General features: G+C 47.2%; 1 protein-coding gene across 1 annotated transcript in view; it reads right to left on the bottom strand.

The window, feature by feature from the left end:
- LOC135814526 (importin-11-like) overlaps positions 1 to 17,456 on the bottom strand; it is a 42,802-nt gene that overhangs the window by 14,122 nt on the left and 11,224 nt on the right. The window contains exons 10-18 of the mRNA XM_065327652.1: positions 15,911 to 15,981; positions 15,524 to 15,626; positions 7,494 to 7,592; positions 7,004 to 7,047; positions 6,712 to 6,795; positions 6,514 to 6,550; positions 6,083 to 6,123; positions 4,117 to 4,207; positions 3,559 to 3,603 (exon numbers count right to left, since the gene is read on the bottom strand). Of these exons, the coding sequence (XP_065183724.1) occupies positions 3,559 to 3,603; positions 4,117 to 4,207; positions 6,083 to 6,123; positions 6,514 to 6,550; positions 6,712 to 6,795; positions 7,004 to 7,047; positions 7,494 to 7,592; positions 15,524 to 15,626; positions 15,911 to 15,981 (615 nt within the window). The remainder of the gene's footprint in view (positions 1 to 3,558; positions 3,604 to 4,116; positions 4,208 to 6,082; positions 6,124 to 6,513; positions 6,551 to 6,711; positions 6,796 to 7,003; positions 7,048 to 7,493; positions 7,593 to 15,523; positions 15,627 to 15,910; positions 15,982 to 17,456) is intronic.

The raw sequence follows: 17,456 nt of genomic DNA on the forward strand, positions 1-17,456 counted from the left end.
TACACACTACACACCCGGCAGGGAGAGTGAGAGTGAGCTCATGCTCTACTACTACATGTACCACCACTACCACTACGGTAAAACCTGCCCTAACCGGACGCCCTTGGTGCAGCGGAAACTGTCCTGATATGTCAAGATTCCTCTTGATCCGGGGATGAAAAAAGACGGCGTGGAGAAAGCAATTCAATTAGAGCAATCAAGAATACACATGCCGAAATGTGGTGTGGCCATGTCTGAATCGATTGTACTCTTGATTCATCCAGGGATGCAGGTTAAATGCAGAGCAATTTAGTGCATGACAATTCTTCCGGTCAATACAGGATTCCGCTTGGTACAGGGTCCGGCCAATACAGGATTCCGCTTGGTACAGGGTCTGGTCAATACAGGATTCCGCTTGGTACAGGGTCCGGCCAATACAGGATTCCACTTGGTACAGGGTCCGGCCAATACAGGATTCCGCTTGGTACAGGGTCTGGTCAATACAGGATTCCGCTTGGTACAGGGTCTGGTCAATACAGGATTCCGCTTGGTACAGGGTCCGGTCAATACAGGATTCTGCTTGGTACAGGGTCCGGCCAACACAGGATTCCGCTTGGTACAGGGTCCGGTCAATACAGGATTCTGCTTGGTACAGGGTCCAGCCAATACAGGATTCTGCTTGGTACAGGGTCCGGTCAATACAGGATTCTGCTTGGTACAGGGTCCGGCCAACACAGGATTCCCCTTGGTACAGGGTCCGGCCAACACAGGATTCCGCTTGGTACAGGGTCCGGTCAATACAGGATTCTGCTTGGTACAGGGTCCGGTCAATACAGGATTCTGCTTGGTACAGGGTCCGGCCAACACAGGATTCCCCTTGGTACAGGGTCCGGCCAACACAGGATTCCGCTTGGTACAGGGTCCGGTCAATACAGGATTCTGCTTGGTACAGGGTCCGGCCAACACAGGATTCCGCTTGGTACAGGGTCAGGTCAATACAGGATTCCGCTTGGTACAGGGTCAGGTCAATACAGGATTCCGCTTGGTACAGGGTCAGGTCAATACAGGATTCCGCTTGGTACAGGGTCCGGTCAATACAGGATTCCGCTTCGTACAGGGTCCGGTCAATACAGGATTCTGCTTGGTACAGGGTCCGGCCAACACAGGATTCCGCTTGGTACAGGGTCCGGTCAATACAGGATTCCGCTTCGTACAGGGTCAGGTCAATACAGGATTCCGCTTGGTACAGGGTCCGGCCAACACAGGATTCCCCTTGGTACAGGGTCAGGTCAATACAGAATTCCGCTTGGTACAGGGTCCGGTCAATACAGAATTCCGCTTGGTACAGGGTCAGGTCAATACAGAATTCCGCTTGGTACAGGGTCCGGTCAATACAGGATTCCGCTTGGTACAGGGTCCGGCCAATACAGGATTCCGCTTGGTACAGGGTCCGGCCAATACAGGATTCCGCTTGGTACAGGGTCCGGTCAATACAGGATTCCGCTTCGTACAGGGTCCGGTCAATACAGGATTCTGCTTGGTACAGGGTCCGGCCAACACAGGATTCCCCTTGGTACAGGGTCAGGTCAATACAGGATTCCGCTTCGTACAGGGTCAGGTCAATACAGGATTCCGCTTGGTACAGGGTCCGGCCAACACAGGATTCTCCTTGGTACAGGGTCAGGTCAATACAGAATTCCGCTTGGTACAGGGTCCGGCCAACACAGGATTCCGCTTGGTACAGGGTCAGGTCAATACAGGATTCCGCTTGGTACAGGGTCAGGTCAATACAGGATTCCGCTTGGTACAGGGTCAGGTCAATACAGGATTCCGCTTGGTACAGGGTCCGGTCAATACAGGATTCCGCTTCGTACAGGGTCCGGTCAATACAGGATTCTGCTTGGTACAGGGTCCGGCCAACACAGGATTCCGCTTGGTACAGGGTCCGGTCAATACAGGATTCCGCTTCGTACAGGGTCAGGTCAATACAGGATTCCGCTTGGTACAGGGTCCGGCCAACACAGGATTCCCCTTGGTACAGGGTCAGGTCAATACAGAATTCCGCTTGGTACAGGGTCCGGTCAATACAGAATTCCGCTTGGTACAGGGTCAGGTCAATACAGAATTCCGCTTGGTACAGGGTCCGGTCAATACAGGATTCCGCTTGGTACAGGGTCCGGCCAATACAGGATTCCGCTTGGTACAGGGTCCGGCCAATACAGGATTCCGCTTGGTACAGGGTCCGGTCAATACAGGATTCCGCTTCGTACAGGGTCCGGTCAATACAGGATTCTGCTTGGTACAGGGTCCGGCCAACACAGGATTCCCCTTGGTACAGGGTCAGGTCAATACAGGATTCCGCTTCGTACAGGGTCAGGTCAATACAGGATTCCGCTTGGTACAGGGTCCGGCCAACACAGGATTCTCCTTGGTACAGGGTCAGGTCAATACAGAATTCCGCTTGGTACAGGGTCCGGTCAATACAGAATTCCGCTTGGTACAGGGTCAGGTCAATACAGAATTCCGCTTGGTACAGGGTCCGGTCAATACAGAATTCCGCTTGGTACAGGGTCCGGTCAATACAGGATTCCGCTTGGTACAGGGTCCGGCCAATACAGGATTCCGCTTGGTACAGGGTCCGGCCAATATAGGATTCCGCTTGGTACAGGGTCCGGCCAATACAGGATTCCGCTTGGTACAGGGTCCGGCCAATACAGGATTCCGCTTGGTACAGGGTCAGGTCAATACAGGATTCCGCTTGGTACAGGGTCCGGTCAATACAGGATTCCGCTTGGTACAGGGTCCGGTCAATACAGGATTCCGCTTGGTACAGGGTCCGGCCAATACAGGATTCCGCTTGGTACAGGGTCCGGCCAATACAGGATTCCGCTTGGTACAGGGTCCGGCCAACACAGGATTCCGCTTGGTACAGGGTCCGGTCAATACAGGATTCCGCTTGGTACAGGGTCCGGCCAATACAGGATTCCGCTTGGTACAGGGTCCGGCCAATACAGGATTCCACTTGGTACAGGGTCCGGCCAATACAGGATTCCGCTTGGTACAGGGTCAGGTCAATACAGGATTCCGCTTGGTACAGGGTCCGGTCAATACAGGATTCCGCTTGGTACAGGGCCCGGTCAATACAGGATTCCGCTTGGTACAGGGTCCGGCCAACACAGGATGCCGCTTGGTACAGGGTCCGGTCAATACATGTTTTACTGTACTAACCCTGGGTGAAAGAACACGTCGAATGAACACCGATTATGCTGTGCACCATTTCATAGGGGAAGTACCAGAAGCATTCCTTTCGATTTAAAAAATGAATACCGAAAATTTGTGTACACTACTACAGTTTTGCTAGAGTCCACATCTGTTCCACTAGCTAGGTTATAATTGTCCTGATGAATCATCTCAAAATAGCAATAAATAGGATAAATCCTGCCGTCATCACCCTATATGTACTGCTATTTTAAAATTGTTTTCTCCGCGTCATTTATTTATGAATCATCTCAGTTGTCCTTCTCTTTATAGTCCATGCATACATTCATAGCTTGTAACCGTCATGTGTGGTGACCTCACCTGCTTCTCGAATCTTGACAGCATTATGATCATGAATGTCCAAGTCTGCAACGTCACACCACCAACATGGGCACACAAATACACGCACATACATGCATGTGCGCACACGCACATACACACACACACACGCACACATACACACGCACATGTACACATACACACGCACACGCACACACACACACACACACACACATACACACACAGAGCAACCCGGTCGGTGACGTTGTGTACATACTGAGTTTCAGCAGCCATGGACCAAAGTGGGTTCCAGCAGTCATCGTCAGTACTGAGTGCTATGAACTGCCGGTTTTGAGACAGAATTCGTTAGAATTTCACCTCGCTAACCCACATTGACTCACATGATCGGATCTCACCGAGCAGCACTGTACACTGTAGTGGATTGACGTGAGTGTTGAGATTGGTACATGAACATGCAGGTTTACAGGTTTACACTAACTTCCCTGGGCACTAGGCCGTGAGGCAAGGGATAGACAGAAGCATGCAGCAAGAGCATGCTTGGCAGTGCTGTGTTCACCGCACATCACTACATGTACTGACCTTGAACACTGGGAACCATTGAAGCCACTATAGGTGCCAGGTTGATACTGAACATTGACATCAAAGTCGCAAATGCTGTCTCCACGCAAGGCTAGTTGCACAAGTACGCAGCATATGTGAACACAAACACATAGTCATACATGTACACACAGTCAAACACACACACATTAGTGGTGAAACGAATATTCGAACATTCGAACATTCGTTCGGTTTGTCACATTCGAATATTCGTTAAGTCACATTCGAGTATTCGTTACGTCACATCGAATGCAGTGCCTGTACATACATGCACGCCGAACACGGTACAGTGCAGTGCGTAAAGCCTGCCTGTTACTTTGTACTGCATGCATGCACATGTATGTCCTTACTGGACTGCCAATGGTGTACATAACATTTATGAACTTCGAAGTAGCCTTATGTGGCAGTATAATTTACGTGGCACTACCGTTTGTCATTATTATTATTATTATTATTTTGCTTGTTCGCGTTGGCATCAACCTGCATAAAGCAGGTATATAGCCTTCGCTTAAGCTGCCATAAAAAAGAAAGCTCATCCTAAGCGAGAGGGCTAGAGGGAAATATAACGATAACGAGATACCGTTTGTCATACCTAATAAATAGACAATATCCATCAAATGACTGAGAGGAGGGCATGTGATGTCATTTGTGTTACCAAAAGAATATTCGTTCATTCGTTCGTTAAGCTGAAGAATATTCGACTAGTAGGTTTTGACATTCGTTTCACCACTAATACACATATATACAGACACACACGCACACGGTTTTTTTAAATGTTTTACAGGACTTCTGGTGTAGCGTGTCGGAAAAGACAAGCACTGCTTGATTCTGGCATTGAGGGTTCGAAAAGCCATCCGAGGAGACTCTGGATTCTGCGAGCTTCGATGCAACCGAGGTCTGGGATAGCGAGGGGCTTGAGGACTATATCACGGCTTTCCAGCACCGAGCTACTGTGTCTGGTGATATCCATGAAGACGAATATGCAAGCGTTGATGATGGTGCCGATGTATGTGCCCTGTCAACAGATGATGACATTATTTGCTCTCTGCAAACGGACTGTCAGGAGCAGAGCCAAGATGAGGACGATGTGGAGGTGGTGAAGAGGGCGGTGAAGAAGCCGGATGCGCTGCATGCACTGGATCCTGTGCAGCTCTTCATTGAACAGAACGAAACAACCGGCGTCGCACTGGAGCTCGTGCGGGACAACGTTGCATGAATCAACCATAGAGAGTCCTAACTGAAAGTTACTTAGTAGTAGTAGTAGTAGTAGTAGTAGTAGTAGTAGTAGTAGTAGTAGTAGTAGTAGTAGTAGTAGTAGTTTTTATTATTTTACTAGGGGAGTCCCAACAGGCTACTGCCTTTTTACTGGGAACCCAAGGTGAAGTTTAACCATATTAATGAACAGAGCGAGAGTGTGGGCCTGTCGACAGTCAGCTGGAAGAGAGTTCCACCTGCCTGCCGCCAGAAAAGAAATAGAGCGCATGCCATACTGCGTATAAACGAGTTTCAATTCACTCCTTCCAAGCGGTACTGAAACACACTTTCATACAGCAGAAAAAAATTCTAAAAACCTCATCCTAGCTTCCAGCGCCAATGTGGATCTGCAAGTAAATGCAGTATGCCTCATCCAGAAACAAAACACTTTGTGACTTCATTCGACCTCTGAGGTGAGGCGAATTGAGCTATGAGGAATCAAGCAACGGGGACTCCGAGTCAGACTCTAAGGTCACAATTAATTTTCATAATACAAAATTAATGTCACAGTCCGACAAAATAATGTAGTGTACACAATTATATCCAATCCTGGTCTTGAAGTGTTTTTGCTCCACTGAACCAAATTTCTCGAGCACAGTAACTCCTTACAATGCAAATAAAATAAGTCGTGAAGTGTTTAGTTTCTGGAGCAAGTAGTAAGTAAGTACATCGTACAACTAGACTCATTACTCACTCTCAGAGCAAACTTCCAAGACTCGCCAGCTTCTTCATCAGCTGCAGGAACACACGGCACACGTAACTGGTGAAGAGAAAGACTTTTCAAAGCACCGCTACAATTTGAATTTGACCAGTAAGAAAATAGCATTCCATGCACCACTGCAAACACAGTGTACAGTGTACATTGTCCACTGACAGGACTTCATATCAGCCGAATATCTTGTGGAAACACTGCACAGCATTTACTTCCCGTGGACTATAACATACGAGCACATGCAGCAGCGCAGTTTACAGCTAACAGTCTATAAAGTCTATTGCACTGTAAAACAGTACACAACACCAACGTTGAAGTTAGCTCAAGTGACCCCGGGATATGAGGCGAAAATTTAGCTTCCCAAACAAACCTGCATCTGCACTGTATTTGTATTAGACATACACTCGACTTACCAAAACCCTCCGGGTCATCTTCCCAGCTGTCAATCTCCTGGTAGAGAACAGAACAAACAGATACAGTACCCTGATGACCTCGACTGTAATGCAAAGTTACTGTATACGCCACAGAGTCCAGGATGGGTGAAGAAGGCAAATCATGCATGTCAAGACCTGATGCACCGGTAACACAACCTCTGTCTGTCATTCACTTACAGATTGTCTAAGCGGGAAGAATCTGGTGACAAGTTGACGCACAATATTTGCCGAGACTTCAGACGTAAAGAACATCATCTTTATCTGCATCATCACCAACCGCATATAGGAGAGACAGAGAGATTATAACCAAACTACACTGAATACACACACACACATACCCGTGCATGCATGCATGCATGCACCCCCCCCCCCCCCCCCCCCCCCACACACACACACACTCACACACAAACACACACATACAAAATTGAGGCCAAAGCTAACTACACAGCAATACAGGGCATAAGCTCACCTCATATCCTTTAACAATTCGAGAATCTTGGTTAGGTGATGGCACTGCAGCAAGACAAGCACAGTGGGACAATGCAATGATCAGCTAAGGGAAACGGAATGGTCAGCTGAGGGGCAATGCAATGGTCAGCTTAGGGGAAATGGAATGGTCAGCTTGGGGCAATGGGGTGGTCTGCCATCTGCAACGGGACAATGCAATGCACTTTTGAAGCATTGCACTGATATCCACAGTAACACAATAGAACACCAGTGCTTAGCTTAAGGGCACTTTAATTAGCTGGCACCTGCAGACAGAGTGTGCCATGCTTAGCCCTGGCGTACCACAAACTACTCCAGAGAAACACAACAGACCTATTCAACATGACAAGACGTCCAGCACTGACATTCATCTTACATAACTAGATCACATCACCACACTCCAGCATCACAAAAACAGGACAAGCAGCAGTACAAACTAACAGTATGCTTATAGAGTTAAACCGCTAGCTCACCATGTGTGTCCTTGTTGACTTTCGGTGTGTAGTCACTGCAGAGCAGCATACCCTTCATGAAGTTCAGGCCTTGCACTATAAACCTCTCAAATAGTAACACTGCAGCAACATTCACATGGCCAGAACAGAGCAATACAGAAGCAGGGACACTAAAAAAATCTGATTCCTTATTTAAACATGCTAGTAATATGCAAACCCTTCTTGCATCCAAACACGTTACAAAACACGATATTATTATAAAACTAAGTACAAGTATCAACAAAGTGGTAAGGCAACAAAAACACTGAGGAACTCCGGAAGTCTCGTGATGTGCGCCATTTTGCAGCCAACACGTCCCAGCTCAAGGTAGTGAATTGTGTTCTACGGCGACAGGTTGAGGTGGAGGGTAACATCATTTTACTGTCCGTTGTCCCCATGAGCTTCGAACACTAGCTATTTCATCTGTTCACGATTCGGTGGGTGGTTCACATTGCGGAGTGGACAAGGCGGATGCAGCATCAGCTGAGGATAGTGCAGGCTGCCCAAAGTTATCGTTTGGCGGCGATGCTGGACTTCGACAGCCGGGTCCGCCAAGCAATTGTGAAAGACTCCTCGCGTTCCATTGGTGTGATGGATACATAGTTGTTTACACAGTGTTTCACAGGGCATGTGCTACCCGTATTCGTCAAGTGCCACAAGACCAGCCACGTGGCAACTTCCTGTTTCGCAGGGCGTAGAGAAACGTCTCTTTTTCGTGGCTCCCAACCAGCGAAAGGCGGCCAGAATCAGCCTGTGTGCAGACGCTTCATCCGGGTCTTGCACATCCACCAACTGCAAATTTAAACATGTCTGCCTGTTCTGTGGAGGCTCATGCACTCCCCACGCACCACACACACCTATCAACACACATGTGTTGTCCCTGCCCTTTTGGAGGGTTTGTGCCCCTTTTGGCACGTGTGTGCGGACCGCGTGCGGACTGCGCATGCTTGCATAATTATTGTACGCATTCTTGTTGTTTTGGCCTTCTTCCTGAGACTCTCCTCGAAGTAAGAACGACAAATATCAGTCCTCTGTTTGTGGTACATGTGAGAGAGTAATCGGAAGGGCTATCGTCGGGACATAAAAACCCCTGATGACACATGAACTGGAAAAGGGGCTCCAATTCCAAAATGCTAGAGAGGATAGTGTACGACCGCTTGTATGACCATATCTCCCCTCTTCTTCATCCCTCACAATGTGGCTTCAGTCGTAAGGACAACACGTCCCGCATAATTCAAGACCTCTGCTCTCTAAAAGACCAGCGGCAGGTCTCCTGCATCTGTTTCTTTGACCTCTCCAAGGCTTTTGACACAGTGTGGCACAAGGGCCTCATCGCCAAACTTCGTGCTCACGGTGTCTCCGGCTCCCTACCCACCTGGATAACTAGTTATCTCTCCGACCGAAATCAGCGCGTCACAGTGAAAGGAACTTTATCTGACCCCGAATCGGTGACGTCCGCAGTGCCCCAGGGCTCCATTTTGGGTCCCCTGCTCTTCCTCACATACCTCCCCTATGCAATTCCCAATATTTCTTTGTTCGCAGACGATACCACTGTCTTGCTTCCTCCCCATCTCACGCCACCCTGTACCCCAAAGTTCAGACCTGCCTCAACAACATTGTCCACTGGATGAGCACTTGGTACCTCAAGCCAAATGTGACTAAAACCGAGCTCCTCCTTTTTCCTCATCCCACAGATCCAGTGCCCATCTTCCACTTTCCCGACGATCCCGGTCACCCTATTTCTGTAGCGCCCCATCATAAACACCTTGGCATTGTCATAGATTCTGCCCTCTCCTGGTCTTACCATGCTGACCATGTGTCCTTACGCATATGCCGATCTGTCGGCATAATGACAAGTCACTTCCCCCACAATTGCCGGATTAATTTTTATAAATCATACATTCTCCCCCTCTTCACGTACGGCTTCCCTGCTTGATCTACCATTAACAAAACCCAAACCGCGAAATTAGAAGTTCTTCATCGCCGTATACTGCGCATAATATTTCGTATTGATCGTTACAATGTCATCTCAAATCCAGACTTGTATGCTGCTGCATCCACTACCACCTTGCAACGCTACCTTGAGGCTTCCAAGTGCACCCTGGTTCATTCCATTTTCTTGACCAGCACCCTGCTCAGTTGCAGTTACTTAATTGGTTTAAGTCGGGTGGTACCACCTGAAGCCGCGTTCGTCTCCCCCTAGCTAGGTCTACCCTATCCGTAAATTCCCCCTTTCTTTTCCTCCTACTCCACGTGGCTCCAACTGCCTCCCAGTGTTAGGCAAGCTCCAGATATGCCCAAATTCCGTACCCTCATCAGACAGCACTTCAGTATCTTCCAGTAAACAAAATCACAGTCACCACTTCCGCTGCATAGCTCGCTGGGCACCACATTGCTTTGTAACTTGCTAATCCCTATCCCTTTTGTGTACGTGCTTTTTTTTCTTTTTTTTCTTCTTCTCTTCTTCCGTGGTTGGTCTCACCCTCTCCTCAATTCAATTGGCAGTCTTGAAATGCTGAGGTGCAGAAATAAATAAATAAATAAAGACCGGTTTTCCGGGCCTCTTTGTAGTACATGTATGATCTTCCTGCCTCTGCGCACATGTACATGGTATGTCACACTTGATTTATCGTGTGTAAGAAATAGCGGAAATAAGAATAGAAAGTCGTTTTTCAAACACCCACGCTATAACCGATACCTACTGTACTTCTGGCCCTGATACTCGCTTTTCCCGGAAAAGCGAGTATCAGGGCCAGAAATATGTACAAGGCAGTCAATGAAACTCGTTAGCTCGCTCGATAGCTTGCTCGTTAGTGGAACTGATCGCTCGTTTGTTATAGATACGCTCGTTTCAACACTAGTAGCAATTCCTGGGCGAGAAAAGCAGTGAGGACCCAAGGCAAGTGAACTGCCTTCTAGTCGGTTGTGTAACAGCAGTTGCTTATAGCGGACTGTATTCCGAGTGATTGGACCTACTCAGTGAGGATCATCATGTCAAGCCCGCTGGAGATAGTTGCCACCGCTTCGTATGCTAAACTAAAGCTTAGCCTGGCAATCAAGGGAACACAGGCGGCAGTTACTGGCACTCTTGCAATGGCAACCAAGGGAGGATGTGCAGCCGCTGTTGGAGCTGCTGTAACTCCTTGTGTACTAGTTGCAGGAACAGTACTAGTTGCAGGAACAGCAGGTGCCATTGCATACGTCGCGTACCGCGCAATTCAGAGTGATCCTGAGAAGACCGGTAAGAAGAATGCTTAGCCATCAGATGGATGAGAATGATGGAGTACGTGGCCAACAACACCAAACCATCCAAGTACCACTTGGCGAATTAATCTCTATCGTTTTATCGCTCCATCTTATGATTTTGCATTTGCACTCATTACCACAGTACTGTTGTACTTCCCAATCCGTTGCTCCCAACAATGGCAACTTTGTCCGGTATACCCTATCCTTGGTCATGTACATCCACTTATCCCTTCACTGTGCATAGTTCGTAACTCCCCCCCCCCCCCACAATGGTTGCCTCTTTGCTTTGTCATACTGTAGCGGTCCGCAGCCGGTCTCTCTCGGAGGCAAATGCACACGGGTCTCAGTGAACACACTGTTGTTAACTTTATTATTACTAAAGACTGGATTGAAGGTTGAACTCTAACTCTAAACTGACATGAAGAGAATTGTGAACAGCAGCTTTTATAGGGTGAGGAACTGTTACTAGTGTTAGGGGGTGATTATATGTGCAGCTCCAGCCCGGGCCGGTCGCCAGGCGGGCCAGCCCGCCTGCAACGGGATCGCGGGGTTGTACACAAATCCACACAAAATCTGTGGTGCGTTTACGTGGCAAGCGGGCTGGCCCGGCGAGGCGGGATCCCGCCTCGAGGCACCCGGGATCCCGGCTAGGCGGGCCAGGAAAAGCACATATAAACAGACCAGCCCGGGCCAGAGTTGTATTATTATGGTGTCGACACTGCGTTCATACTACAAAATAGGTACTTTTACCTTTTGAGGGAAGTTATAAAGAGGATTCCCGATATTGTCTTGAAAATCTATGAAGCTTTTGGTACAGCAACAAGAAGGATGTGAAGTGAGCACTGTTTATTTGTCGACATTAGTGGTGAAACGAACGTCAAATTCTAGTAGTCGAATATTCTTTGGCTTAACGAACGAACGAACGAATATTCTTTTGGTAACACAGATGACATTACATTACCTCCTCTCAGTCATTTGATGGATGCTGTCATTGTTATTAGGTATGACAAACAGTAGTGCCACATAAAATGCACTGCCACATAAGGCTACTTTGAAGTTTATACATGTGGTTTGCTACATTGGCAGTCCAGTATGCACATACATGTGCAAACATGCAGTACAAAGTCACAGGCACGCTGTACGCACTGCACTGTACTGTGTTTGGTGTGCACGTATGAACGTGCACTGCATTCGAAGTGACGTCACGAATACTCGAATGCGACTTAAAGAATATTCGAATGTGATCAATCGAACGAATGTTCGAATATTCGAATATTCGTTTCACCACTAGTCGACATGCATGATTTTCATTGAAATGGAAGGGGAACTACTTGCAAAATACTTTGATATGGACAGCTAAAAAAGTGAAAAACAGGAAAAAGAAACGAGGTGGTACAACACACAAAACATGTGCCACAGCGCGAAAAGAAATCAGCAGAAGAATACATTGTGTGAGAAAAAAAGTTTTTAGATTTATGTATGTGTTATTAGCCGAGTATCAGGGCAATACCGGCCGATATCTGCCCGAACGGCGTTAGCCGTGAGGGCAGATATCGTAGCCGGTGTTGCCCGTACTACGAGGCTAATAACACATTTATTACATGCATACTTCCCTAATTTGATGTACTCATCAACGTACACTGCCTTCACACGTGGAATTCGGGATAATGGTACGAAAAACTACGAGGCACATGTATCCAACTGGTATTACATGCGCACCTACTTGTATGTGTATGTGTACAGTGTGTATGGGGTCAAATGCCGGGCAATATCGTGTAATATTGGACCGCCTGAGCGGGCTTGTATGGAGAAATATTGCCCGCTCTATCTGGTCGCTGATTGGCTGTAGACCTGGAAACGGTCACCTGACATGATTGTAATAAAACCTGAGTATGGGTTGCAGCCCTGCGTTTCAGCCCGGGGCAGCACACTACAGTCGTAGTGTGTTTGCTGCCTACTCACAACGGGCTGGCGTGTGCTCAGCGCATATAAACTCACTGCGGGCTGGCGACCAGCCCGGCCTTGCACATGTACTCAGTAAACACCCTTGGTGGGCTGGCCCGCTCGCTCCAGCCCGGGCTGGAGTTGCACATATAGGCCCCTTAGTGTAAGTACAGTAAGATCGGGCGCCGAAGAACACCTCGCCGAAGAAAACCCAGGCTGGAAAACCGGCAAAATTTAAGAACAGTCCAGGCTAGAATTATCAGATTTAAGAACACTAGATCTACATTGTACGTAGATCTACATTGTACATGTATGGGAGGTGAGTACATGTCATGTACACGTGTAAACAGTAACTGCTACATGTACAGTCATTCCCATTTACGACACCCACTAGTTTAGAAGTACTACATTGCACTACATGTACATGACAAACGTCATGACGTCACTCGACTCGCCGCGCGCGTGTGAATAAGAACGGTCTGGCTAGAATCAAAAATTTAAGAACTTTCCTAGGCTGCGCTCGAGCCCCTGCGTTCTTCGGCGCCCGATCTTACTGTAGTACATTGTACTGTTGAGCCACCTAAGTTAAATAAATTCAATACAAATGCAAATAAATACAATACAAATACCTGCGGTCCTTTTGATCGACCACCATTTCGGCCCTTCCGTACATCAGGCATTGGCGTTGTGCCCAAGAAGGTGGCCAAACGCTAAAGCCGGTTTTTCTGGTTTGGCATGACACAATCGGTCCAGAACTACGTTCATTGCTGTCTGGTATGCAAATGCCCGCCAAAGAAGGTATTATCTGGCACGGCACAGCTATAGTACTGCCGGGTGCCCAAGAACTGGGGGGTCAGGGTTCTAGCCTAGCCTGTTCTTATTTTTAGCGAACACAGCAGTTTCGTTCTTATTCGATGGTACAGTCCTACGTGTATATTTATACAGAGTAATACGTCTGAGTGTACATTATAGTGTACATTACGGTTTCCGTTCTTATCTGCAAAGAATCCGGCCTAGACCGTTCTTAAAATTATAGTGTACGTATTTGACTCGCATTTGTACATAGTTGCGTTATGGCACAAGTTCATATGTTAGGTATAATATTACACAGCATGCACCGGGACCCTGTATTAAGAAAAGCAATCCTGTCAGCCTTTCTATTATTGCTAATGATAGTATGAAAATAAGTGTTGCATCTACAAATTTTCTATATTCTCTTGTTTTGACAACAGTTGCACTCAGTGAAATCCGACCAAAGTGCAAATTCAGCGCTCTCAACTTGCACGGCCCTTGACGCCCCTGGAAGTGGCACGAATGCGGCTGGACGTACACATATGTACAAGTAGAGTGATGTAATCGGAACCAGTCCAGGGCGCCAGTTTGCACTTTGGGTTGGATTTCAGTGAATGTAACTGTAGTTAGAACCCCCTCCCCCAAGACTCCAGCCCCCCCAGACTCTCTGATAATTATGTACAGCCAACCTACCCTTATAACGATATTTGCGTCAGACCAAGAAATATTGTTATAAGGGTAATATTGTTATAGGGGTAACTGGTTCATTTCATACACATACGTCATAATGCATGGATTTTGTTCATTTTTTACACTCTTCATAGCATAAAAACTGATATACATCATTTTACATGCACATTATGTACACAGCAAGGTGCCCACTGGTGCCCCTGTTGCATTTCGTCGTGTCCCAGCGACTTATCAAGTGAAGCTTGCCTTACCTGGATAGTGGGCTCTAATTATATTCCCTGCTAGATATTGTTATAAAATGGAAAATGTCGATTGGTCAGCCCATTTTATATTGTTATAGGGGTAATATCGTTATAGCAATATTGTTATAGAGGTAAGGCATTGTATACACAAGTCAATGAAGTGATTTGGTTTGGCAGAAAAATATCGTTATAAGGGTAATATCGTTATAGAGGTTATCGTTATAAGGGTAGGTCGACTGTACTATAATGGACCCATTGCGCAATGACGTAAAAACACCCTTCACAGCCAAATATGGAATGCATGAGTAATGCTTGTGAGTATGCTGGGATCAGAAAAGCGCTGTTCAACACCCCAGACGACCCCCCCCCCCCCCCCTCAGGTGGCTGTGAAGGGTGTTTATGGAACAAATTACGTCATTGCGCAATGGGTCTATTAAGATGTTCTGGTTGGCTAACTAGAAGACCCCCTCCCCAAGAGTCTCGATCTCAGAATGGGCATCATAACCATTGTATGATTTGACTAAGCTTTCATTCTTATTCTTATTCTGATCCTCATAACTATTCGATCCAGTCTAGTTGCTGGGTGCATTGGAGATAACGGGAAGTGTGTTACTGTTGTGTGCTTTGTTTCACTGGTAACCTTAGTAAATAGTTACTTTGAGTTACACAGACAGCACATGCACCTACGACACGAAGTTACACAACAGTGACAACACGATAACAGTTATGTTATAAACCATGTACGAACAAAGTGGTAAGGTACCGAAAACACTGTTAGTATGTTGCCAGCTAAGTGAGGCATGAGCCTAGGACAGGGTGCAGGGCTCAATACAGTGAGTACAGTGATTTGTCTTTCGCCACAAAGCACCTCTGCAGAGATAAAGTGACTCAGCAGTGTGTACAATGTAGAGTTACTCGTGTCGAGATTTTCCTGAAATTTCCCCCGTGAATCATTGACAAAGATCTGACAGATCTGCGCTATCGCCACCCAGTCCCCTGCTGTTAAAGAGTAGCTGCACTGTGCAGTGGCACACACGCCTCTAAACACACATTCAACAGTGAGAAATCAAACAGCGTGGTATGCCGGCCAGTCCGTACCTTCCACATTTTCCGCAAACAAGTACTTGACACAGAAGAACTCAACAATATCCTTCAGGTAGGGAAGGATCTCCAGGGGCTTGTTCGTCAGTAGATCAAGCAGCTGTGATCAACAGTCCACACAACAAACATGCAACAAATGAAAAGGTACGTATAGTCATATACACTTGTTGGACTACAAAGTCATAGTGATGTTTCTCCAGAGCGGGACAGCAAGCACAAACACATGGTCTTGTATTCATTAGTCATTGCCTTGACCTCGGCTTAACAACTGATCATACAAGCCACACCAGGGCATGGCACATTGCATAGACAGAAGTAGCATTCGAAGACAGGAGCCAGCAGAATAACGTTAGTACTGGTCATATTTGGAAGTAGCAGACTTACCACCTTGGTGCATAGTATGCACTGTTTCTCTACAGCTTCGGTCAGAGGATGTGCTTCACCCAGATGTGCACCTGAGGCACATAATACATACACACGTGTGTTTGTTACTGCACAGACTAACATGCACATTGATAAAGCCAACCTTCGACTTACTACGTTATTGATTACTCTTCACCTGCAAACCATTGTGAACACCAATCAGATTGTGCATGGGAGCAGACTTTCTGGAACTATCACGTCTTCACTGAGTGCTATCCATGCAGCGAAACACACCCATGTTGCGTCAGCAAATTCCAAGACTGAGAGGAGGTAGCATGATAGATCAAGGAGGGACATTTTTAAATCCCATTCTCTGGTTGTAGCCCACTAACACAGCACTGTTACAATACCATGCCAGCATACAGTATTATCATAGCACTGCTATACAGGTCTATACCAGCATACTGTATAATCATAGGCTTCATAGCACTGGTATACAGCTCTATACCAGCACATAAGCATAGCGCTGCTATACAGCACTAACGTTAGACCAGCACATATTATCATAGCACTGGTATACAGCTCTATACCAGCACATAAGCATAGCACTGCTATACAGGTCTAGACCAGCACATAATCACAGCACTGTTATACAGCTCTATACCAGCACATAAGCATAGCACTGCTATACAGCACTAACGGTAGACCAGCACATAACAGAATATCACTGCTATACAGGTCCACACCAGCATAATTATTATCACATCACTGCTATACAGATCTACACCAACACATTAGGGAGGTTCCGGAGTTCGATTTTTCGTGCCAAAATCCGTAGAGGCGCTACGGATTTTTTATACGTCGTTTTCGAGCAGTGAAATGTTCCGGAGTACGGAACTTATGTGTTTGCCGTCATTGCCTAGGTTACGATCGCAAACACGTCACATTCCCGCGCCATGCCTTTTTATTTTGAAAATTTGTACCGAAATCAAAACTTCCCGCAGAAAATCGATGTTTCTCGTACCAAATTTGTACGCGAAAAATCTTTCTGCACCCGATGACGCAAAATCTCCATACGAAACATGGTTCGTGTTAACACAAGCATCTGCATGCCGCACTCACACAACGAGCAACCAGTTTGGGGAATAGGAGGGTTTGTCAATTGCTTTGCCAGGCTCCGAGTGAGTGACAGCTTAGAGCTGTGTGAATGTGTGTGTATGGCAGCTGGGCAGGGCCCTGCTGCGGAGGCTGAGTGAGCCGTATGGAGGCAGCCGGGCAGGGCCCGGCTGCGGAGGCTGAGTGAGCCGTATTGAGAGGCTGAGTGAGCCGAGGCTGAGTGAGCCGAGGCTGAGTGAGCCGTCTGAGTGTGAGAGGCTGAATGAGCCGTATGAGGAGCCTGGTAAGCAAGGTTGACTCCCCTCCATGTATTTACAGAGTTTCGCCGGTAGACGGCATCGGTGTAGTTATTGTAGGCTGGTATGATAATGGATACCGACAGGAGAGAACTAGAATAGGAAACATGATAATGACAATAGTGGAGTGGGTGGGTGGGTTGAGAAAGAAATCC

The sequence above is a fragment of the Sycon ciliatum genome, chromosome 4, assembly GCF_964019385.1.
Source record: "Sycon ciliatum chromosome 4, ocSycCili1.1, whole genome shotgun sequence".
Lineage (NCBI taxonomy): Eukaryota > Metazoa > Porifera > Calcarea > Leucosolenida > Sycettidae > Sycon > Sycon ciliatum.